Genomic DNA, 26,469 nt, shown 5'->3' with positions numbered 1-26,469 from the left:
TCACTGCTGCATCTCCGCACCGACTGCAGCGCCCGCACAGGGCAGGCCCTCTGTCAATACTTGTCGGATCTGCAAAGGTTGCTTGAAGGACGGATAAAGTAAACGTCTTCCAACTTTAGCGTGACTGTTCTAAACAGCAACATGCAATGGCTGTGAGCGTTCAGGGGTGCCAAGAGCAAGCTCATGATATAAGGACAAAAGGGAGATGAGGAGAGGAGAGTGGATGTGGCAGTTTGGAACGGTTTTGCAAACATGGCTCCTCAAGCCCGGCATCTAGAAAGGTCTCGAACAGCGGAGGTTTACTAGCCTTGCCAGCTACATAATCCTTCCATCACGGACTTGTTTGCAGAGGGCAACAAGGGATCACACTGATTCTGTTACTCATCCGAAGAGGACGCCAGGGCGAGGGGACCGCTCTGCTCCCTAAAGTCACCCAGGGGCTCGGGTTCCTTCTGGCTCTTGCGCTGCCCTTGTTTTGCCTTCGGTGGAGTGTTCTCCACACCAGAATCATTAGTGCTGTCTCACCAGTACCACTTCTGCAGGAATTTCCTGTAATAGACAAAATTGGGGGTAAGCAGATTCCTTCTAAGGAGGTGACACGGGAGTTTTCACACCTCACTTTCATTCACACCCGAACTTGGTTGCATTACCACGTTTAGATGCAAGGAAGGCTGGGAAGTGTAGTCTCTAGCTGGGTGACCACACACTCTGCTAAAACTCCGGGTTGGGGGTACTATTCTAGAAGGAGGGGGCAGTGGATGCCGGGGACAGTTAGTCATCTCTACTCAAATGATTAGTTGGACACTACTGGGGCAGCCTATTCTGTTTCAGACACTATGCAAGGCCCTATAATGGATACAGAAAGAATTCCCACTTTCAGGGGAATGTGTGTGACAAGACAGGTACACGCTGTCACACAAGGTAGCCAGCAAACCCATAGAGAGGCACAAAGTGCTACCAAAGTGGTTCAAAATAGAGAGCCGGCGCATCCATTTGGAAAGCTAAGAAATGAAATTGCTTTGAGAGACAGGAAGGGAGAGGAGGAAGAACAATTTAGGTAGAGCAAAGGGCCAGGAGGGAGATGGTGGATGGCACAGCTAAGAAAAGCAAGCCTCATAGTTTCGTTGAGCTACATCATAGAACACAGATCAGGGAATTATGGAGAGGAAGCTGAGGGCTTTGCATTTCTTTTCATTTTGAAGGGTTTTGAATAGGGGAGTGATATAATCAGAGTTGGCTTTGCAAAGATGGTGGTGGACACAGAATGAGTGGGTGTAGGGAGGGATTCAGTGTGAGAGACTGGATGGAAGGCCAGTTGTGATAGTCTAAAGAGGGTTTTCTAGTAAGACAACTTCATAGGAAATAAAAAAAAACACCTCTGAAACCACCCTGGTTAAATATTAGCTGAATTCCATGTTATTGGCATACATTTATTGAATGCCTTACTATGCTCTAGGCTAGTGGCCTTCAAACTTGTCTGACCCTATAAAGGAAGAAATCCATTTCTTCCCCTCAATCCAGTTTCACAAACATGTTTCAAAACAAAGCTTTCATAAAATGATACTTTTCTACTAGAGTGGAAAATGCAATCTGTTGTTTTTCTACTCTCTTTTTTTTAATTCTATCCCAAGCCACTAAATTTATTTACAGTTTGAGAAAGACGTCTTTAGGCACCATGAGGAAGGCAGGAGGAGTACCATATAAGAGCTATCTGAATCTTAACAAAATTATATTTGTTAAGAGAAGGAAAATAGGCACACACACAAGTAAACATAAGATGAGAGAGAGAAGTCCTAGAGTTCAGGAGCTAGAAGGGACCTGAGTAGCTACCTTATCTTACTGTTTCATGTAATTAGTGAGAAAATGAAGCTCAGAAGTATAAATTTACTTAACAGCTCACAGCAAGTTGGTGCTGCAGACCCGAAATAGGCAGACCTTCTTGGCAGATTCAAGTCTCTTGTTATATATTTTAAAATTAAAAAAAAAAAATAAAAGCAAGATTACAAAAATTGTGATACATTTTCATTTTAAGTCAATTTAATTTGGATCGAGCAAATTATGCTTTCTAATACACATACCAAAAATGCTATTCAGAGGTGCTGCTTGTGAGATAATATTTATTTCAATACTCACAGCTTGGTGGTGGTGGTAGCCCTGGGACACATATTTGAAGTTGTATGCTGAATGGCTTATTTCAGTCCCGTCGGTGGAGCTCAGCGGAACTGAATTATCTCTCATTTGGAGATAATATCAAAATACAAATTTGAAGCTGTTCGGCCCTTCAGGAATAAGCACTAGTCCGAGTGGGCCACTCCACCCTTTTACTCCAACCTCCATCTCCGTCAAGGAAACGTGAGGGTGTCTTGATTGCCGGTTTTACCCACCCTTCTATAATGTGATCAGCTCCTTAAAAGGTTCTGTGCTTTTCTGAGTCACTGTGTTGTTCTCGGATTTTCCATTTTGTGGAACCATCTAACACCTGAGGTTATGGCTTTGATGTGATTGCCAAAAAAGTACTGAACCAGGTGCTTCTGGCACCACACCTTGTCCATCTTTTTGCGTAAGTTCTCATCCTGACTGTTTCCCACTTAGAAAAATATTATATACTCTTTAAATTTTACCAGTTAATGATGTCAAAACTTTCTACTAAATAAACCTTACTAATGTCTCTCATACTGAACACTCTTTATTGTTTTCAATTTTTTAAGCATAATACCATTTTGAAATACAATTCCAATTAAACCATTGATTAAAATACTCTACCCTTTTCTGATAGAGTTTAGAAAAAACTGACTGTGAATGTAGTGATCCGAAGGAGCACGTGCACCCCAATGTTTATAGCAGCAATGCCCACAATAGCCAAACTATAGAAAGAGCCTAGATGTCCATCAACAGATGAATGGATAAAGAAGATGTGGTGTATATATACAATGGACTATTTTGCAGCCATCAAAAAAATGAAATCTTGACATTTGCAATGACGTGGGTGGAACTAGAGGGTATTATGCTAAGCGAAATAAGACAATTATCATATGATCTCACTGATATGTGGAATTTGAGAAAGAAGGCAGAGGATCATAAGGGAAGAGAGGAAAAAAATGAAACAAGATGAAACCAGAGAGGGAGACAAACCGTAAGAGACTCTTAATCTCAGGAAACAAACTGAGAGTTGCTGGAGTGGAGGGGGATAGAAGGGATGGGGTGACTGGGTGATGGACATTGAGGAGGGTAGATGCTATGGTGAGCGCTGTGAATTGTGTAAGACTGTTGAATCACAGACCTGTACCCCTGAAACAAATAATACATTATATGTTAATTAGAAAAAGAAAAAACTGACTGTGATAGTCTGCATTCTTATTTGCCAGATCTAGCAAGAAAGTTGGGTATTTTGTGGGATAATTGCAACAGAAATATACTTATGTTTGATTATCTGATTTATTTAGACTTCTACAGAAAAACTGTAAAAATCATGTGACAATCACAGTTTGACATTACAATTTTTGAAGATTATTATACGGCGCTAACTTTTGTATAAAAGTTTTTAGAAAGGAGAGCTACATATATAGTCTAAGCTATTAAATGATTTAGTGTAAAAATAGATAATTCATCATATTTCTTTGTAGGCACTTCTTTTGCCAGCCTTTTGATTAGAAATTTACAGAAGCTTTTCACAAAATATATCAGGACAAAGTTCTCTACAGTTGTTTTTGGCATTTGTTGTTTGAACAAAATTCTGTTGCATTTCTTAACAACGAAATGAATTCCACATGAAGAGAACTATGCTCACTGTCTCTCTTCTCCCTTGAAACCCACAGACGTCTTGCCGGAAATGCTTTGACATACATTCCCAAGGGAGCATTCGCTGGCCTTTACAGTCTTAAAGTTCTGTAAGTAAGCAGGGTCTTATTTGTTATATTTATTTTTTATTTGTTATATTTCTGATTTTAGTGTCAAGTGGATGCTAATTAACTTGTAAAGACTGAATCCCTCTAATAAGCTATTTAGAACCACCGGCTAATTCACTTAAATTCAAATCTACTTTATTGGTACCATAGGACCGCATTATACCTGGCTGGATTCATGTGTGAAAAAAACGTCCATCCCTCCTGTTCTAATTTAATTTCTAAAATTGCCTCTAAAGAAGCAACTTACCAAATTGGACTTTTAAGAAGCTATTTCCCTTTCCTTTTGGGTAATGAAGTTGGGGACAGTTTCTTGAATCATTCTGATCACCAAGTGAATAAATCATTATGATGCTGACATAATGAGACCACAGCCTCAAAACCTTTGTCATGCTTGTTTCCTTATAATGCACTGAATAAGGATTAGCAAACACGACCAAGTTTATATTCCACTTGTGAATAGAGAAAAGCCGAGTGCGTAACAGATACACTGAGTAGTTATTTAATTGAGAATTATTCATTCATTGAGACTTGTGAAAGTGGTATTCTTATTATTTAATACCCAACTTCCCAGTTTGTTCATCAGAAAACTCATTATTATTGAATACCTCCTTCTAGTACTCATTGCTTAATTTCTTTCACTTTATTCTGTGTGGGAAAAAAAATCACCTAGGTAGAGAAAATAGGTAACATAAGTTGAAAGTCATACCACGAAAATTTTATCTCAGAGAATATCCTGAATTTACTTCCTTTCTTTGAGATAAAAGTTATGAACTCTAAGAAGGCATTTCATATATTTCTCCTTAATGGAAAATGTATTTCATTGACCTGAGGGATACAGAGGCTATTAGAAAAGCAGTTTTATTTAAATTCAACATTTTGTTAAAAATCAAATTTAACAGCAGAACCATCGTTTGGTCTGCTTAGGCGGTTGAGTTTGGTCCCCCCTACTGTTGTTTTTTCTATTAGGCAGAAATATTTTTAAGTTGTCCTATTACCAAATCCTCATGTTAATTCATTATGTGGTAAAATTCTGAGCTGTAGCACCAACTCTTTAATGCACCTATATCTCCATGAACTCAGCAAACCATTCAAAATGCATCATAAATAAATCGAGTTTAGGTAAGACAAATAAAATGATGTTTTTTCAATGTTGAGATATATACCGCAAAGCATTTTGGATACTTGTTAAATAAGTTATACTACAATCAATTATTTTAATTCACTTAACAAAATGTATTTTGGGTGTACTGAGCTAGAGAGAGAGAGAGAGAGAGAAAGTTTGTGTGTGTGTGTGTGTGTGTGTGTGGCATTGAACAGATTATTGCTAAAAATACGAAGATCAGTAAGTATGGTCCATGCCCTTGGAGAGTTTATACTGTAGTGATAGGTTGTGCGATCAGGATAGTAGGACAAACACAAATAAACAGATCTCTGATTCATCTGAAAAGCGTGTCTAGAGATATATGCAGGGCACTGTGGAACTCCAGAGGTTGGGAAACATTTAGTCTGGTCTGATGGTTCAGATTTGCTTCCTGTAAGAGATAGAAAGGGTCCTGGTCCCAGAGATCCTGCGTGTCATGTCAAATATGCATGGGCATGATCATGTTCTAGGCGTGATGAGGAACCAGGGAAAAGTTGTAAGCACAGGCATGGCAGTTTCAGACTTTGCAGATCGCTGTCCATGTGAAGAGGGATCTAGAGGAGCAAGACCCCTGCCAGGAATTGAATTCACTCTTCCTTTTACTTTGCTGACTTAAACACTAATATTCAATGAGCAAATTCAATCGTCAAATATTTTGAAAGTATTTTGGTAGGAGAACAATGGTTCTCAACCATGGTCATTCTGCCTGCCACAGAGTGTTTTGGAAACTTGTGGGGATGTCTTTGGTTTTCCAGATGATTGGCATGAAGTAAACTGTCCTGTGATGTGCTACTCAGTATCCATCTAGACCTCTAATCTCATTTCCCTGTTCTTGTCCAGAATAGCTTCTGCTCATGGTGTTTCTCTCATGCCCAGCCTTATTCATTAAAAGGAGAGGCAAACATTGACTCGTTCATAAATATGTCTCCTATCTGAACATCATGTGTGTAATGATACATGTATCACTTTATTATAAATCTCTTTTATTTGTCCTTCATAATATAGTTAGGGCAGTACATTATATTGATTTTTTCCTTCAAAATGATGTATGTAAATAGGCTATATTTTAATGAATTTTATCTAAATATAAGAGATGAGGCATTATAAAATATTTGGTATTAAAGGGAGAATTGGGTCCAATAGGGTTAAGACCAAACTAGAGGTAAAATGCAGAAGAAGACAAGTCTGTTTCTATGCTCATGACAACTCTTCCAAATGTTTTATAAAGTCCAAAAGTCATTGGAAGAAAGAAGTAACTGATTACAGTATAGCATGGTAAGAAAGGTAATATAAAAGTTATATTCCTCTGGGTCTCTGACCAGCATAGAGAAGATTAAAAAAAGAGAGGGAGAATAGTAAGCCAGTCCATTGAGAAAATAAAGATAGCAACAGCCCTCCTTGACTAGGACTCTGTTATATCTGAAATCTTGCTACTGTGAACTCTGGAAGATCACTAATATTTAAGATTACCTCTGTATATTGGCCTCATAAAAAAAAAAGTTATTGGTTCTGCATTGCAAAATACCCAGTCCAGTGGAATTCTGAACCAGGCTCTCTTCAACCAAGGTTCATTTTCTTGTGTAAGCTATTCAGTCAAGGAATGGCTTCTCATCCTGCCCCCCAGCACAAGAACCAAAACCACGTGGAGGTGATGGGTAAAACTAACCGGGGAAAAGTACAAGTAGCCAAAATTCTCTCATTCCCACGTAGACTTACAACAGAGTCTCAGCAGTTACTTGATATCTAAACACAGAACAATTAGGCAGAAGGAATACCAAAGGATCAAGCTATCGATGTGATGAAGACACCTTATAACATATGATTTCATCTCCCTCTGCTGCACTGTACCTGTTCTCGGTTAGTCCTGTTGGCAAAAAAGATAACCAAACATTGTGTTATTAAGAAGCATGGGATGCTGTAGGAAATAGTGAATATTTTAAATTTTAATAATTTAAATGTATTTAGATTTTTAATACATTTTAAAATAAATTTTAAAAATAAAAACATTTTTAAATTTTAATATTTTAAAATCAGGGAAAGAAATTAAGAAAATATGCAACCATCCTTTGTCTCTAGAGAAAGTGCTTTATTTTCTTTTGTCCCCCGTATGCGAATGATAAAAAACGAAGCTAAAAGTGCCTAAACGCATATTCAGTTTACGGTGCTTTCTGCTTATATTCAATGCACTGAATAAAGGAATATTTGCAAAGGAAATCAGCAGCCATGTTGTGAATGCTTTCTGTTTTAATTGCACTCCATAGTGCTGTAAACCCTTTAATTGTTTTGTCTCCCACTAGGATACCCTAAACAAAAACAGAATTTTCTAATTAACTCACTGGAGACTTATAAGGATATAATGGAGATAACTTGCTCTTGTTTTGTTATTTAAAAGTAATTAAACAGAAGTTATTTTAGGAAGAGCTCAGGACTTAAGTGATTTTTTTAAATTGTGTTTTTGGTATTTTACTGGCAGAAGTAGTTCAAAAATTAAATTGCTGAGTGGTAGTTCAGGGGTAGTTTAAAAATTATCATTAGCAAACCTCACTTAAGTTCTGTTTTCTGAAACCAGATATATAAAACTTCGGAGAGAGTTTGCAACTACTTAATGAAGGAAAACCATCTGAATATCTCTTATCCTCTACTCCAATTTTCCAATTTTTTAGGAATTCCACATTTTAATAGTTTCACTGTTTGGTTAGCAAAGCATAGAAAGACTATTCAATAAATACTTTATAGAGTAATATATTACCTACAAAGTTTAGACATCAATTAAGTCCATTATCTGTCTTACCATCATTTAAACTTATCACTCAATTAATGAGTGACTTAGAAGACATTCTATGGAGTTAAAATTATATAATATATTAAAACTACTTGGAAAAGTGTAAAATAACCTAGAACTGTAAAATGTTAATATTCAGGTAAATTATGCAAAATACGGAATTCAAGCTACAATTTTCCCAATTCCCTAACAGGTATGTGAAGCGTGAGCTCTTCCTAAAACTTGACTTTGTTCATAAGGAACCAATACATTTGACACTCTTGATTTATGAAATGTTAGTTGAATTCAAGTTTAACAATGAAATTATTTCAGCAAACTATTGGAATACAAGTGACATAATTCTATTCTTTATTAAACAGAGTCTCAGACATGATAAGAAAAGTATAAATTTTATGACCTTTAAGTATCTTTCATGTCTTATTTGTATACAAATTCACATTTGTATATATGAAAGTGTTATAAATACCTTCATATTTTAATCCTCAAACACCTCATCAATCAGATGATCTTATTCTATTCCCATTATACAGATAAGTGACCAAAGGTCAAAGAGATTAAATGGTTTGCTCCCTAAGACTCAAAACTTAGGCCTTATCTCCAAGGTCAATATAGCCTCAAGTTTAGGTGAAAATACTCTACCAGAAATCACTTAGTCTAGCATAGGGTGGTTCTCAGGTGTAGCACCTTGCCCTCCAGCACCTAACCAACCAGGAAGTTGGTTAGAAATGCACATTCTCTGGCTCTTACCCAGACGTACTGGACCAGAAACTTTGAGGGTGGGGCCCAGCACGCTGGGTTTTAACAAGTCTTCCAGTGGAGTCTGATGAACCCCAAAGTCTGAGAACCACTGGCACAGATTTTTTTTTTCTGCCCTTTTTATTTTCTGGTTAATTAAAATGTCATATCCAGTATGATCTCATTATATTGTTTTGACAAGGAGTCTGTCAATTCATACAGAAAGGGCCGACCTTTATGGAATGCTTACCGTACAGCAGGGATTGTTCTGTGTACGTTCACTCATCAGATCATCGCAGGAAGCCCTCGGGTGGGTATTATCATTGGTCACTGAGATGTGGAGAAACTGGATGATTTCCCCGAGGCCACTCTGCTAGTGGCAGGGAAGAGGTGGACAGATTCAAGAACCCATTGTCTTACCCATGCCTTAATCAGACCATACACCATACAACCTGAGACTCTGGACATTCAGCAAATATGCCTCAAGAGAATGCTGCAAGGTGCAGTGGAACGTACATCAAGTTCAGAGTTAGACATACTTGGGGTTGGATCCCAACTAGGCATCTTATGAAAAGAAACTTCCATTGTGGAGAGGAGAGAACCAGGCACATTTTTTCAGAGATCCAAATGTAAGTAGTAGCCTCCTCAGCAGAAATATTTCTGTAAAATGTCTGCTTTCCTAAAATAGTCTTCTGCCTCTGGCTTACAGAGACCATCAAATACAGAGGGAATGGCTGCGAAATTATGGTGTTATAAACATTTATGAATAAGATATCAAAATACAAGGAATCTAATGGGAATTTTTTTTCCTTGCTATTTCCCTGCTAGCAATGATATATTTTTATTTCATTGTTACCGGGTGTTTCTGTTCTGTAGTCCTCACATTCTGAAACTGTTGAATCCAGGTGAACAAAAGCACAAAACTTCACAAAAAGAATTTAGTTTCTATTAAAATATGACCACACACACAAGAAGAGAGAAGATTTTTAATAGCTTCCTACTGTATCCATATTTCCATTTGTCTAATTTATATAGTCATCAGAGTGATCCTTTAAAAGCATAAATAAAACAAGTGTTGGTGAGGATGTGGAGAAAGGGGAATCCTCGTACGCTGTTGGTGGGAATGTCAATCGGAATAGCCTCTGGGGAAGACAGTATGGAGCTTCCTCAAAAAATTAAAAATAGAAATACCATATGTTCCAGTAATTCCACTATTGGGTATTTACCCAAGGAAAACAAAAACATTAATTTGAAAAGATATATGCACCCCGTCTTTATTGCAATGTTATTTACGATAGCCAAGATATGAAAGCAACCTGTGTCCATCAATAGATGAATGGATAAGGAAAAGTGTGTGTGTGTGTGTGTGTGTGAGAGAGAGAGAGAGAGAGAAAGAGAGAGAGAGAGAATATTATGCAGCCGCGAAAAAGATAAGATCATGCCATTTGAGACCACATGGATGGACTTAGAGAGTATTATGCTAGATGAAATAAATCAGACTGAGAAAGACAAATACCACATGATTCCACTCATAAGTGGAATCTGAAAAAATGAATAAACAAACAAAAAGCAGAATCAGGCCTATAAATATAGAGGACAAACTGATGGTTGCTGGGGGTGGGGGGTGGAGATGGTGAGCAAATCAGTGAAAGGAAGTAGGAGGTACAGGCTTCCAGTTATGGGATGAATAAGTCACAGGAATAAAAAGCAGAGCATAAGGAATACAGTCAATGATATTGTAATAGTGATGTATGAAGACAGATGGTTGCTACACTTGTGATGAACATAGCATGATGTAGAAACTTACACATCAGTAAGTTGTACACCTGAAACTAATGTTACATTGTATGTCAACTATAATCAAAATTTTAAAAAGAAAAAAACATAAATTAGAGCATATCATTTCCCTACATAAACCCTTCAACAAGAGTTTCTCATCACACTTAAAGACTTATTGTGGCCTACAAGTCCTCCATGAGATGGCTCAGTTTCTCCCAGCCTCTTGCTCTCGCTCACTCCTTCTTTGCTGCTCCTTGAACGAGTCAAACAAGCTCCTGCCTCTGGGCCTTTGCAGTTACTCCTCCCTCTTCTCAGAAATTCTTCCCAGATGTTCACAGAATTTGCTCCATGACTCCATCCTAGTTTCCACTCAAGTATCACCTCCTAAGAAAGATCTTCCCTGACCACCTTTAAGATAAAAATCTCACCCCTTGGGGCGCCTGGGTGGCTCAGTCATTAAGCATCTGCCTTCAGCTCAGGTCATGATCCCAGGGTCCAGGGATCGAGCCCCGCATGGGGCTCCCTGCTCAGCGGGAAACCTGCTTCTCCCTCTCCCACTCCCCCTGCTTGTGTTCCCTCTCTCGTTGTCTCTCTCTCTGTCAAATAAATAAATAAAATCTTAAAAAGAAAAAAATCTCACCCCTTGTAGCCATCCATCCCAAATCCTTGTTTTGTTTTTTGTTCATAGTACCTATCACTTGTCTGATGTTATAGACACATCCATTAATTTTTAATTATCTTTTACTCCACACAGGAATGTAAGCTCCCCAAGGGCCAAGACTTGGTCTGATGCTCTGCTGTTTCCCTGACGCCTAGAACAGTGCCTGGCACCGCTACGGCCAATTATTATTAATTATTGTGAACCTTCTTTAATGTTTTTCTTCGTTTGTTTTCATGTGCAGTATGCTGCAGAATAATCACCTAAGACAGGTACCGACGGAAGCTCTGCAGAATTTGCGAAGCCTTCAGTCCCTGTAAGTATCAGTTGCCAATGTTCTCAGGATGAATATGGGAAGGAGCACTGAAATGTCCAAATGACCATTTTCATAAAGTCCTTGGTTGGGGACCATACCTAAAGAAGTTGTGAATGAGACTTTTCATTAGAGCAACAATCCTTCAAATCCTCATTAAACAATACGTGTGGGAGGGACCAGTGCTGGAGTTTGGAGTTTCAGGTCAGATACTCAGTCACAGCACCTGCAGTGAAAAGCCTCTTGGATACGCTAACATCAAGGGACAGAACGTCCAGGATCTTGTCCTGCCTTCCCCTGTAATATTTTAGTTCTGGAGTTCAAATCAGAGAGAATGCTTTCTCCTTTTATCTAGAAAAAGGAGTGTCAAAATCTAGACAGCTTAGCATCTTCAGTTTATTCTGTTTTCAGATGATCTGAGCTGCCTTGTAGTAAAATGTTTGCGGAGTCCAATACAGATGTAATTTTTCAAGTTCTGTATGTACCTCGGGGGTCCTCATATCCATAAACTGAGATCTGATGGTATGTCTTGAAGCCTTGCTGCACAACTTCCCCATCGCCACACACAGACGTACAAGCATACAAACAGTCCCACAGAGAGACTCACACACACCTCAGCTACACACACAGACACACCCACAAACATAACACGGTGGTGGTGTTGCTGTTCCTTATTCCAAACACACAAGTTTTCTGTCAGGAGTCTCCACTCTTCGTTGATTTGGAATCTCTGAGTAAATAAAAATTAGTTATTTCTCACAAAAAGAACTTTCTTACGAGCTGGATGTTTTAGAGCTTGGGGTGTAGGCAATTATTCACGGTGATTATTTGGCAAGACTAAGCCATGAGCAGTTGGTTAGTAAATCATCTCATCAGAATGTATCAGTGTTTACAATCTATTGCATGATTTCCAATATATGCGTGTGTAATGTCCGCTTTTATCTTACTTAACACCTGTCAAACAAAATACTGGTTTCTGGTCTAGAATGCTGAGGGAAACGAATGCATTAAAAAAAAGGCAAATAAATATTGCAGACTCTAGCTGAAAAGTATTATAAAGAATCCATCAGTTAATAATGGGGCCACCTGGATGGCTCAGTCAGTTGAACATCCAACTCTTGATTTCGGCTCAGGTCATGATCTCAGGGTTGTGAGATCGAGCCTGATGTCGGGCTCCACCCTCAGGGGGAGTCTGCTTGAGATTCTCTCTCTCCTTCTCCCTCTGCCCCTCCCGCTCTCCCTCTCCAAAAAAAAAAAAAAAGAAAGAAAGAAAAAAAAGGAATCCGTCAGTTAATAATTACATATAGTTTTTGCTTAATGCCTTTTACTGAGGTGATACAAGAGAAGGAGGAATGTGAGATTGAAGATGATACTTTCCTCCTTTGATCTTTTTTTTTTTTTAAATGAAAGCAAATCTGTGCTTGAGACCATTTTAAGCTTTTTAGTCCAGTCAAACAAAGTGACTTCCTAGGTTTTCACGGGCCTATAGATAAACAAGCCCACAAGGGCCCCTTTGTGGCCTGGGACAGGTCTGCTGCCTTTTTAGGGGCTCCCTAAAGCCATCAGAGTATCACTCCTCCTTTATTGCACCAGCATTTTCCTAAAGGGATAGAGCAGTCAGAGAGGCGAAAGGCTCTCAAGTGGGGCTGTCTGTGTAAGGGCGCAGGGTCCAGGGGCTGCTTGAAAAACGAGATAATGGCAGTGGCCAATGGGAACTTTAAACAGCTGTGAGGCAGAAGATACAAGGATAAGAGTTTGTAACCAAAAGCCACTATCAGCTGAAAGAAGATCACAAACAGAACACACACAGAAGTGAACTCTTTGAGAAAGAGAAAACCATGAATCTTTTGTTCACCCAAACTGGGTGGTGCCTCTCTGATAAAGGTGTTCAGATTTGGTTTCTTACCGTCTCGATATTTACTGTTCACCAGGTGTCTCTTGCATTATGGTTTCTGATTCACAAAAAACAATGGTGTCTGAAACCTTATAAGTATGTGTTCCCTGTGGAAAAGCCAAGGGTTAACTTTCTATTTTGATGGTTATCGCATCTAGATAGACCCTCGGCCCCCAGTGCTCGCTGAATTTTATCGGCGGGCTGTGTAATGTTTGTGCAGCCGTCCCTTTGCCCGGAGCGCAGACGGACCCGTGGGAGGTGCTGAATGTTGGCAGTGAGCGCTATCACGCCACATCTCACATTCTTTGTGCTGCTTGGATACAAGAATTAAGATTTGGCAAAGAGTATCATAAACATAGACTGAGCCACCAACCACACAGACACTGTATTGTACCAGCTGAAGGAACCCCCCGGCCGGGTTTGCAGGTCGGGGCCACAGCGAGCCCTTTTAAAGTTTTACTGTTGTCCCAGATTCAGGGTGTTTAATAGTCCCTCTCCCGTTTCCTTTAAGCAGATCCGAAAATGAAAGCATTAGTTTTGAGAGGAGTGGTCATTACACACATACATTCCCTATCCGCCTTCCATTCATTTCCCTTCGAGATGCTTCTGTATCAATACAAGTAACAAAGAGGATGACCCCTGTCTCCTCCCTGCTGCCCGCACCCGCACCCAGGACGCCTCCACTCAGTCCCCCGGCTCTTCTTGCACCGCAGTCAAGCCCTTCGCCTGCCCCTCAGCCCTTCTGGTCACGGTTCCTCTTCTTTCTCTCTCCGGAAGTCACTCTATTTCTCTTCACTTGATTCTTTGCCTTGTGTTACACGTTCGCGCTCTAAGCGGCACGGGGCACTCCACGGGAGCTGTGAGCACATCAGCCCTGTGCGTGCCCGGCCCTGTCATCTCCAACGGGGGCTCCTCAACCCTGGCTGCAAAGGAGAATCATTCCGGAGAGGCTCGAAGCCTGAGGCTGCACTCTCCCGAGTGTTTTCTAACTGGGGCAATTATAACATGAAGTGCTTTTTAAAGGAGGATTGGGAAGACTGGTGTCCCGCCGCGTTCCTGCAGGTGTTCGGCAGATATTCTTCCTGAACCATTTTCAAACCTGAAATCATAACCTCATCCATACTTTGCATTCCAGGATGAACTCATGATGTCCTTAGAATATGAAATAAAAGTCAGGGGTTGCGTTGTTTGTGTTTAATTGAAATAGCTCACATCTGCCTATTAATTCTACTGACAGTCTGGGGCCGATGAAGATAGGAGGCCACATGCTGTGTATTACCCCGCTATCCGACTGTGTTCACCCCAGCGTGGGCACCTCCAAGATCTGCGGAGCGGTGGGCCTCATCTCTGTCTTACTTACTCAAAACTTCATTTTAACAAAATCCTCAGGGGATTGATATGGCCACTGCCTTTGAGAAATGAACATTTTTATTGTTCTATGACACTAACAAGTGGTCTACAAACCAAAAGTGGCTGGTAACTACTGAAATAGATCTTTGGTATACTTTGCTCCTCTGTATGGACTTGGCTGCATTGAAGATAGTTTAAGAAACCTGATAGGCTAAAATTGGTAATATTGCTGTGAGCAAGAAATGAATTGGACTCATGTTTCAAGAGATGTAATTTTCATTTATTTTACATAAACAAACGTTATTTGGCTTTGTTCATAAGGAGAACACATAGGTACATTTGTGTTCTTGTAACTCTCTCCTGATGCTTGCAAGTTGTTTGCATAAAGAACAAGAGGTCAAGCCCGTGTGCCCGAGCCCAGGATAGCCCAGAGCCTGCCCCCGTACAATATGGCCATTTGCTTCTGACAGGGTAATGACTGCCCAGACACCAGTTGGCTTTTTTGTAATGTAATCAAATATAACTTAATTTCCTTTCTGTTTCTTTGGAAGGGAATAGGAAATGTAATCAGAATTCACAATGAGTTGTATTTCACCAAGAAACGTTTGGCATAATAGTCATTTGAGGACCAGGTTCAGATTACAGTGATTTCATAGAAACTCAAACCTTAACCCTCCCATGCCCTCACACCTTTGTGTTTGTAGTTAAGAAATCGGTCTCTGAAAAAAATCAACTGCTTCGTTTGTGGGCAGTCATTAATGACATTCAGTCATTTCCCTGTCATCAGTGAAGATGATCAAAGACAATGACATCTTCGTGTTTATCCAGTATTATTTATTACATGTTAGTTTTTATTCCAAGTTTCATTCTCACTAGGGAAACTAATTGGGTTGGTACTTAGAAAATAAGAGAATTGTCTCTATTCTCCAATCGGCTGGTGTTCATCTTCAGAGGATAAGACATTGTTTTAAAACCGAAGAACATAAAACTCCTGCCTGGAACATGATCTGCCCGTGCATCTTGTGATCACACCTTCAGGGCTGCGGACTCCACCCCCGGAACCCTGTGAAATGTTAATAAATTCACCCACACATTGTGATGGGGTTTTGCTGATAACAGTCCTAAAAAAGAGTAAGCGAGAGGACGAGACGAGGAGGAAGAGGCAGGGTGCTGAGCAGAAAGTCAGGCAAGCCTAGAACCAGCCAGTTTCCTCCCACTAATATCCAGGAGCCTATTGGGTTTCAGACCCTGGATAAAGAATGGGAAGGAAGTACACAAAAGACAAGGTGGTGTAACCAGACAAAAAGAAAGCAGAGTGAGGTAACCAAGAGGATAAGTTTAAAAGATCAAAGGGGTTAAAAAACAAAACAAAACAATGGTTTTAGTATTAGTGACATTATTCCCTCCACTAAAATAGTCTCCAGAAAGAGAAATTACAAGCTTACACAATAAAAATCATGTTCAATAAATAAAAATTTGGTTTAGTTTGTTTTTTCACCAAGTGCCAACATATCAGATAGGTCTTGGGATGGGGGTGGACTCAGACATTCTAGAGGCCAAGAGTTTTGTCTGTTGCACTGTTGGGTGTTCACTTCACAGAACCACGTGCAAACCAGCACCCCATGAATTGTTATGAGAAGTTTTCCTTGTCTCCCTCCCCCCATTTAAATAGAAGACGAAAACTATTTTTTTTTAAAGATTTTATTTATTTATTTGACAGAGACAGCGAGAGAGGGAACACAAGCAGGGGGAGCGGGAGAGGGAGAAGCAGGCTTCCCGCCGAGCAGGGAGCCCGATGCGGGGCTCGATCCCAGGACCCTGGGATCATGACCTGAGCCAAAGGCAGTTGCTTAACGACTGAACCACCCAGGCGCCCCCATGAAAACTATTTTCAAAGGTAAAGCCCTTCCCACGCAATGTTTACAGCAAGTCGGAGCACAGTCTTCAGAATCATATACGAAAAAAATGTGAATACTTAATGCAAGACCCCATGCCTGAGGCTTTCTTACATCAGGTTACCTGCCAGTGCCCTGATCAAATCCCGTCTAGGACACTCCTATCAGATAGATAAATAAGAGAGAACATAGACGTTATCCATGAGAAGTCAAATACCACTTTTTGCAGTCTTGTGATGAGAAATGAAGGTTCCCTTTGGAAAGCAGGTTAAACTCTTCGGAGAAGCTAAAGGGATGACACCAATGGGAAGGTGCATTGTGAGGGGGACAAAATGTTTCCCCCTCTTTGGAGGAGGTGAAATCTGTAAGGAGTTGTAAAAAGGCACGTGAAGAAGCAGTAAAGCATGGGAACACTGCCAAGACAAAATCAGAAACACCCAGGGTGTTTAAACCCCCTTGGTTATAAAAGCAGCAGCCCCTGCTAGTTATGAAGTGCTTTTACCTGCAACGTTCCCCTCATCCTCGAAGCAGCCTCCCGAGGAAGGAGCGGAGATGATCCCTTCCTTTGTGAGGACGAGTCAAAGAGCTCAAAGAGGTTCGATGACCTCCTCAAGGTCATATGGCTGGTAATGGAGTCAGGCTAGAGGTGAGTCTGGGATAAGAACTCTGGTCTCTTTAACTCCCAAATCTGCCCATTTTACTGCCACGCTATCTTGCCCCCCTCCAAAATCCACTGCCGAGAATGGGCACACAGCAGATGCACTAATCTGAGGGAAAAGGGCTTGAGAGAATCACATCTTCCCTCTAGACCTATGTTGTGAAGGTTTACAAAAAGAAAGAAACTAGTAATGCTGCAGGACAGAAGTAAGTAAGTTGAAGAAGGGAAGAGAACAATATTATTAAAGACTGGGTCAGTCTGCCTTTTGTAGTGCTCCCTATGCATACGGTTGTCTGTTCCCTCATTACCTGTGAGGTAGAATTTGTTTCCACTTTCTTGATAAGTAAGTAAATGGTATCTTGTCCCTATTGCAAAGGTGGAAGTTGATTAGAGAAAGACAAGAGGGAAGAACATTCCAGACAGAGGGAAGTATGTTGCACTAACTTGTCGTGGATGGGGGGGAGAGAGGCAGGGGCTAGTACATCAGGGAACAGAAACAAGGTCCATGTGGCTGAAGCAGGAAGAGAGAGTGAGGTGGAAGAAGTACAAGAAGAGTTTAGCGAGGCAGGTGGGGTCAGACACCTTGAAAGCCACTTGGGACATGCCAAGGATTTGAGTCTTCATTGTGAAAGCAATGGGAATCCACTGGAGGAGTTTAGGCAGGAAAGGTCATGATCTGATCTGTGTTACTGAAACAGTCTAGGAGAGAAAGGAGAACTTTCTCAGGATTGGGACAGTGGAGATGGCAAAAGGGAAATGGATTTGAGAAATCTTTAGATGAAATTACTGGTATTTGGTAATGAATTGGCGATGAAGAATGAAGGAGGAAGAGGTGTCAAGGATGATTCTTACATTTCTGGTTTATATAACCATGTGCTTCATGAAGCCCATCACTGAGACAAGAAACACCCATAGAGGGCTACATTTGGGGAAAATAGGGTGGGAAATAATGAGTTTGGTCTCGAACGTGTGTGTTTGTGGAGGAATGACTAAGTAGAAATGTCACGTAAACAGCTTGAAATCCAGATCTGGATCTCAAAGAAAAGTGAAATTTAGGTCAGGTCCTCCTACCATACATTACCCTCCACCTAACACCTCATTGTAATGATTTGATGTCTGACTACACTTTAGAAAACATGTTCCATAAATGTTGGATCAACATGTTTAGAAAACATGCTCCATGTCTGCCTGGTTTGCTGTCAGCTCTCCAAGCACCAGGAGCAGGACCTGCAGAAAACACACTCAAGAAACATTTAATGAATTTATTGAACTAAAGCCTCAAACCGTAAGTGATGTTCTAAACATCTGCTAGGGATCAGCTCATCTCCCCCAGTTTGTTGCCCACATTCACTGATCTCGCTGGCTCCAAACTCTTTATCTCTGTGCTTGGCTTTTTCTACCTGCCCTTCCTGAGCTAAGACTTGGACCCCAATCGTTTCTTCAGGGATTTTGGAGTTGATCTGTCTGCAAGATTTAGCTTTCCACTGTCTCAGCTGAGGACTCTCTGCTCTAAGAATTCAAGGATTCAGGGCAAACTGGTGGTTGCCAGAGGGCCGGGGCGGGGGTGGGGGGGTGGGGGGGTGGAGGAAGGGGTTGGTGGGGGCAGGGATGGGTAAAATAGGTGAAAGGGATTAAGAGGGACAAATTTCCAGTTATAAAATAAATAAGTCAGAGAGGTGAAAAGTACAGCATAGGGAATGTAATCAGTAATCTTGTAGTAATGTGGTGTGGTGACAGATGGTGACTACAACTTACCGTGGTGAGCATTGAGTAATCTGTAGAACTGTTGAATCACTATGTCATACACCTGAAACTAATATAATATGTCAACTATACTGCAATAATAATTTTTTTTTTTTTTAAAGGAGTAGGGTTCAGGGAAGAACCATAATGCTAAGTCTTGTAGGGTTGATGAGATTCAGACAGGCAGGAAGTAGGAGATGCTCATGAATACAAGACTCAGAAGTACTGTGGGAGGGAGCTAAAAAGGGACAACTTGCCTGGGACAGAGAAATAAGAGAAAAGTGTGGCTAGATAAGGTGGATGGTGAGCTTTGACTATCAGATGGGAAGTTTGAGTTTGAAGGGACGGTAGCAGAACCATGGATTCCTAACAGGGGAAGGACATAGAGCGCAGTTTGAGGGAGATTAATCTGGTAGCAGTCTACAGGATTAATAGATGAGATAAGAGATCAAAGGCAAAAGGACCAGCTCAGAGACTGTTGCAGTCATGCAGGTGTTAAGAGATAAGAGACTTAACTAGACAGTGGAAGTGGAGAGTTTTGGAGATAAAAATAAATCTGGAGGACTTGGTGAATGATTGGCTGGAAGGCTATGGAAGATTTAAAAAATGACCCCCAGATTTCAAACCCTGATGCTACCTGGGAGACAAATGGTGCCCTTGGCCAAAAAAAAAAAAAAAAAAAAAGCCTTTGTTTTCTATGGAGAAAAATGAAACTGAAGAAGTCAATGCTTCTGTTACTCATCTCCCTGTTACAAAATTCACAGCAACAATAACCTCTGAGAAACTGAGCGACCTCATATAAATTGATTTTAAAATATATTTCTTATTGAAGTTTGCTCTCTTCAATGATGCTGGAGAGACAGAGGTTTGGTTCAGGTAGCTGTTCGTCAAACCAACTGACTAGACTCTAAATTGCCGTTCTTTGGTGAGCCTGTAGACTTCATCTCTCCCCACGCTGCGGAGATGAGAAAAATTCTTTACCTTTTCAGAGGTAAGTTTAAAGCAATAATACTTCTTCCTGGTTTACATTAAGTTTACCAATGAATAAGATGGAGAACAGAAAGCTAGAAGCAGCAATCCTTATATAAACAATCACGCTGCTTATATGAATTCATACGCTTCATGTCTTCCTAGGATATGGATGGGAAGTTTCATTAAAAGGTAGAATCCCATGCTGTGGTCACTCCATAAATATTAAATAACAATAGTAACAATAAAAATGACTCCTATGATTATGAAGAACTCATATAAATCAACAGGAATCCAATCTGTAAGAGTTTATGGAGATAAAATTCTATCCCAATAGTGTTATTATAACGATCTGACAAATTCAATTTCCAGAGATCCCCTGGTTCCAGTGCAGTAAAATTTCACCGTAACAAGTGCTTCAGATACCTTGTCAAACTGTATTACATACAAGCTTGGAAGTACGTGGTTTTCATTTCAGCACCAAAGCAAGATAATAATTGAACATGCTTTCATTTATCAAAAACGAAATGATTGTGCTCTTTTGACTATTCGTGAATGGTTCAAAATGGTCTTACAAGATGTACAAATGCATGTACAAGTGAGCTGGTCGTTTCTTTAAAACTTATGAAGAAAAAATGCTCATCCAAATATAAACTAGAAATGTCAGTGATGAAAATGCTATGCTTCATAATTCTGTTTATTGAAAGAATCCCCATAAACTATATTATACCTGCAGCTGCAACATTCTTCACACCTTTGACTTTTTTTTCCCCTCAAGTCATCTGTGTTAATAATTGACATCATTACAGTCATCTCAGATATGGAATTAGCCAAGATCTATGGCTTATCTTTTGACTAACGCTTTCTTCCTTGTAGTTAATGGCTTATCAAAGACATTCTCAAACAAAGATATAAGTCTGTGTGATACATTGGCAAGGTATCATATATGAGATATATGTAAAGGGCCTTTTTCTGGAAAAACAATAGCAAGAATGATCTCATAGCTTCTCTAATCCCTGCAATAATGCCACTTATAAATCAAAAATTCCTTTCAGGAGTATGGAACAGATTGGCAAAATGTTTCTTTTGAAAGAGAAAACTTGTAAAATTAAGCTTTTACACATGAAAATATTATGCAAAAATATTTAGACAGGAGGTAAGAAAATGAGCTTTTGAAGTTTGTTTTTTGGGTTTTGGGGGGGTTTTGTGTGTGTGTGTGTGTGTGTTTTTGCCATTTCCTGACGTAAAAGATTGATTTTTTTTTGCCTGTTACCTTCTAGTTCTTCATCACATAGGACACATTGATATTGCAGAACTGCAGTCACAGTGAACATGCAGTTTTATTTTGTTTTTAGTTTACAGAATACTGGGTAACTTTCATCCTTGCTCTAGCACGGTCCCCATCTGCCCAGTCGCCCAGGATGGAACATGGAGTTGCTGCTGGTTCCTTGCCTCCCCCTGTGGCCACAGCTAAGTCACCACATTCTGTCGGGCCCACTTATTTAGCAATCCTCATCTCGGACCTTCCTGTCCATTTCCACACTTCTTTCAGGCTCTTGTCTTTTCTCACCCTCCTGACTGCAACTGCCCTGGTCACTTACTTTCCCACCAGTCCCTCTGCACGTTGCAATCAAAGAGACCTTTCTAGAGCACAGCTAGTATCAGGGTACCCAGTCAGGAGGTTGTACAGCCCTCCACCCGGAGAAACAATGTTATGCAGATTTTGAAGATGATTTGGAGGAGAATGGGACATTGCTCAGAGGCAGATAACCCAGAAATCTTCTGAACACAGCTATCCAGACTCTAGATGCTTACCGTGGGTACTCAAAAGTATTGAAGCCTGTCAGGGTGACCTGGATGGCCCTGACAAGTTCCCAGTGATGAGGAGACACATCCCCAGGTCCATGAGGGACAGTCCCGTTGGCCAAACAGTTCGTGCAGCAGAATCCTTTCGGTAACTATGGAGTCCTCCAAGCCCTCCCTCCAGAGAGGGAGTTATTCCAACATACGCCCCAAAGTCATGACAGAACCCTTTCTCACCAGTGGTAGTCCTCTAGGTAACACGGCCCACACTTCTACTTGATGAAAATTCTCTTCCTGCACCAGGTGATGTCATAGTTTTCCTCAGCCATGTTAGCCTTTGGGGCCTTCTTGGACTTCTGCTGGCCTAATCTCAAAGATGTGTGCTTCTTCTTTTCTCTGTGATGGGAGGCTTCCTAGAACTCTAATCAAAACATGCAGGGTAGCTACTGAACTTACATACGAAGGATTACGGTGAGTAGAAAATCAGCAGTCCTGCCAGCCCATATGACCCCCTCAAAAAATGTCAGTCTCCATTAGAGAGATTTGAAATGACAAAGAGTAAAGAACCTTCAGGAAAAATTAAAGAAACTTTTGTGGGGGAGGGGGAGAGGAATGATATCACTTCCTAAATGTGAAGATTTTTCTCAGGTAATAACACCTATCATTTATGGAATGCTTTACTGTTTACAAAACACTTGCACATATGTTTTCTCATTTAATTCCCATAGCAATTCTGTGACCTGTTACGATTCTGCTTTACCGATATGAAAATGAACCCTCAGAGAAATTAATCCACGTGCCTCTAAATCTCAGAATTAATAACCGACAGGGTCTTGACTTAATGTGTCTTGATTTTTCTAATTCAGTGCACTTTTCAGTTACCCTAGGCCCATGATGTAAGTGGTTGTATGACATAGAAAGTAGGATAAGATCTGTAGCTACCAGTTTGCTAGAAGTTATAAGTAACAGAAGGAGCATAAAATGGGTACCATGTTCCATCTAGTGATTACTTTTTAGAATGCCTTTCAAGATCATAATTAAGAGGTTTTATTTGTCTAAAAGACGATGGGGCCACTCTCACTGTTAGTGTTTTATTTTGCTACCCCTAACAGCGTGCAGGCTTTGTGCTACCTCTGTGACATTAGGGCTAGATACTTACATGCCAAGATCACAGGTAGGAATTGTCTCTGAGAATGTGCTGTCTATCCCATGCCACTGCTTCTCCTTTGCCTTTGGAATGAAGATGTTCTATTCAGTAATGTATCGGGAACAAAACTCTTTGGCCTTTGGGATTATAGATGCACGCGCACATGCATGCACACTCTGTAATTGTGATGTTGAAGCCTGAAAAGTAAGGGTAACTTCTAGTCAGTCTAATTGCAGACACCTCTTAATTATTTCCGTCATGAGGGATGAAAGAAGTAGCATTTTTCAGAACCGAAATTCACCGACAATATAGTACTCCTTTTAACCAACCTTTGACTCAGGCAAAGTTTGAGTTTACCTCTTTGTTTTCTGAATGGTTTCTGTGGTCAAAAAAACCCAAAAATACAAACTGTTAACCAGCCTCAAGTAATAATAATGTAAAATCATGAAGGTGATTTATAGTGTGCTGTATTCATTCCTTTAATCGTAAAGCAATCTTATAAAATAGAGACGTGTTACCCCCATTTTACAGGTGTGAAGGCTGAGGTCTATTGATTTGGCCATGGTCACACAGCTACTGTACACTGACTTGGACCTGAGATTTCTCATCCCAAATCTCTGCTCTAATTCAGATTCTAAGCTGCAGGCACACACACACACACACACACACACACACACACACACCCTTTGTGACTTGGCATGAAATAGAAATGATAACAAAGAAACACTTAAAAAGTGGAACTATATAACGCAGTTATTTTTGTTGTCCCTGATAATATTCTAGAACTGCACTTTTATATGTGGTTTTGTGTACTCTGTAGTGATGTTTTTCTTATACATCACTACTTAAATATTGCATTTTCCAAGCATATGACTAGAAAATGCCCAGCTGCCCCAAAAGACCGGATTGACTTAATGTGAGCTCTTTGTTTACTCACTGAAGAGGCACAACTTTCCCCTACCAGCTGCCTTGTCCACAGTCTTAACCTTGTTCTGTGGGAACCACCTGTATGAGTGGCTGGATAATTAATTCCACACTCCGGTTTAGCCTTCGGATCTTCTGTTAAGATTAAATCAGATAACGCCTCTGAATGTGAACAATGTACCGTTCTCTGATTAGGTTTGGACCACTGAGGCAGGTGGACATGGACTTCAAAACACTGCGTTTAGAAGAAGTATGGTTTATTGGGAGCTTCTTAGATGAAGAAACTAGTGAGGCAGAGACACGTTTTAGTCTAGTTAGTTTAGTTAGTGCCGCATTCAGGATACCCGAGTATGGGGTCGGGGAGTATTAGGATAGGAAGGGATAGGACTGTGCAGAATTGCCCTGTCTTACTCATTTCATTTCAGACAGCAAATTGCCCTAAGATTTGCCCTAAGGAGGGCAGATTACATTCTTTTTTCCTGCGGCCGGTGGGGGCGGGGGGGGGGCGGTGATTCCGAAATCATAAATCATAAATTACTTTTTTTCATAAATTCACTTATCCAGAGAAATGGGCTTATTAACATTGAAAACTGAGACCAAGGTCACTTCAAGACCCAGCAGTGACATTAGCGGAACTTAAGTCCCGAAGAAGACAAGCCTCTGACTCAGTGCTGAGAGAGCCTTTTCTATAAATGTACCCCAACATGTGTACCAAACTTTAAGATGAGTCATCTTCAGGACTCTTAGAAGCCGCTTGTTGTTTTATTACATAAGCAACTGGCATTCATCAGACAAGATGTCACCTCAAACGGGGAAGTTCGTATTATTTAAATAAAGTCTTCCTTGTTTAATCAGTGCGGTCGTTAAGGAGAGTTTACGTACGTGCTTCACTTCTGGTCAAAAGAAAACCATCACCTCCTCACCCCGGATGAAGTTATACCTTATTTGAACCTGGGCTGAGCATGTTGTCACCGCACCAAGGGGGAAGCGCAGTGTTGAGTTGTCCTAAACCTTTCCGGTTCCGTTTATTGACAGAACCTTGAGATAGTTGGAATCTGTGTTTCTGCTGCCTACAGTAATCGTCACCCTACTGGAAATTTAATTGTGAGTGGGCACCCCTGGACACCAAACTCTTAAAATTCATTCCAAGTGACCTTACCTCAGTTAATATCAAAACCTGGTCCGGGGCCTTGAAGGCATCACTTGTCCCCATTCAGTCAATAGAAGCAAAAGCCAGAGGACAAGTGAAGTGACATATTGTGACCAAAAGTGAGGAGGCTGCTTTCCAAAGAAATTAGCTCCCTACCACAGAGAATTCTATTTCTAAATTGTTTAAATTTGGGTGGAAAGGGATTATTCCATGACCCTGGTGCGCTTCCTGCATCTGTGTAGTCTTCAATGCTTCCTAAAACATTTTTCAAAATCCACTCATGATTTTCTAATCCTTCCTAAGACACGGACCGCTTAAAATGCAACTCTTCTTCTTCTTCTTCTTTTTTTTAATCCTAGCTTTGAAAATGCAGACAAATGCGTGAGCCTTAAGAACAGATTGGAAAAGTGAGCAAGGGCCATTGGAAGTATAGCCGGGTGCTGGTGGCTCTGTCGTTGATGCACCTTACAGGAAATTGCAATTTCCACTTCGAAAAGCTCGGCATTGTCATTGCAGTCGCTGTTTCTGTTGGACGGGGCGAGAGAAGTGCATTGCACTCCCTCTGCTGGTTCTGAAGCTGCAACAGCTCATTACCCAGACCTATGTTTAGATGTATTTCCCCACTTAAAAAAAAACAAAAAACAAAAACGGGGCGCCTGGGTGGCTCAGTCATTGAGTGTCTGCCTTGGCTCAGGTCATGATCCCAAGGTCCTGGGATCGAGCCCCGCATCGGGCTCCCTGCCCAGCGGGAGGCCTGCTTCTCCCTCTCCCACTCCCCCTGCTTGTGTTCCCTCTCTCGCTGTCTCTCTGTCAAATAAATAAATAAAATCTTTAAAAAAAAAAAAAAATGGTGTGTGGAAGAAGAAGCAAAAGCTGGGAAAGCTGCTCATTTTGTTATTCGTTTAAAATGTCAGGAAAAACAAATACCTGCCCAATGCACATGGTCAGATGAGCAAGAAAGCCCACAGTTCTTAGGCTTTTTATCAGCACTGTACTGAGAAAACCAGAGGGACCGCCTCTCCTCTCCCCGAGGCGTGTCTCTAACAGCCTTCAGAAATGACTCCATTCCTTTAAATACCAAGAAGATCTTTTCCCAGAGTTCAGTGAACAAATTGGTAGAATAATAGGTTTTGTAGATTTAGAACAGTCCAGAGAAAGCAAAGGCATGCGGGGTGCCTGGGTGGCTCAGTGGGTTAAGCATCTGACTTCGGCTCAGGTCATGATCTCGGGTCTAGGGATCCAGTCCCAAGACTGACTCCGCGCCCAGCAGGTGGTGGGGGTGGGTGGGTGGGGCTGCTTGTCCCTCTCCCTCTGCCCCTCCCCCTACTCGTGCTTTCTCTCTCTCTGTCCCTCTCTCAAATAAATAAATGAATAAATAAAATCTTTTTAAAAAAAGGAAAAGAAAGCAAAGGCATGTATTTGGCTTAGGGGAAGGGGGAAGAGAAAGGGTGTCAGAGAGAAAAACTGAAAGATCATCACACTGAGGCTTCATACCTCAGGGGAGGCCACTTCTGTGCATGGAGGCATGTTACCCACAAGCCTGGAAAGGAATCATAGCTCCGTGGAATTTTAATAGCCGAGGGGCTCTAAAAAGCCATGGTTCTACTGGCAAGTGAGGAAAGC

General features: G+C 40.8%; 1 protein-coding gene across 1 annotated transcript in view; it reads left to right on the top strand.

Annotated features, from left to right (window-relative positions):
* Positions 1–26,469, top strand: part of LGR5 (leucine rich repeat containing G protein-coupled receptor 5) — a 123,080-nt gene that overhangs the window by 69,752 nt on the left and 26,859 nt on the right. Inside the window, exons 3-4 of the mRNA XM_032420955.1 lie at positions 3,816–3,887; positions 11,245–11,316. Of these exons, the coding sequence (XP_032276846.1) occupies positions 3,816–3,887; positions 11,245–11,316 (144 nt within the window). The remainder of the gene's footprint in view (positions 1–3,815; positions 3,888–11,244; positions 11,317–26,469) is intronic.

Source organism: Phoca vitulina, unplaced genomic scaffold, assembly GCF_004348235.1.
Source record: "Phoca vitulina isolate PV1807 unplaced genomic scaffold, GSC_HSeal_1.0 scaffold23, whole genome shotgun sequence".
NCBI classification, from domain to species: Eukaryota; Metazoa; Chordata; class Mammalia; order Carnivora; family Phocidae; genus Phoca; species Phoca vitulina.
Note: the sequence above shows the minus strand (reverse complement) of the source record. Positions and strands in the feature narration are given on the sequence as shown.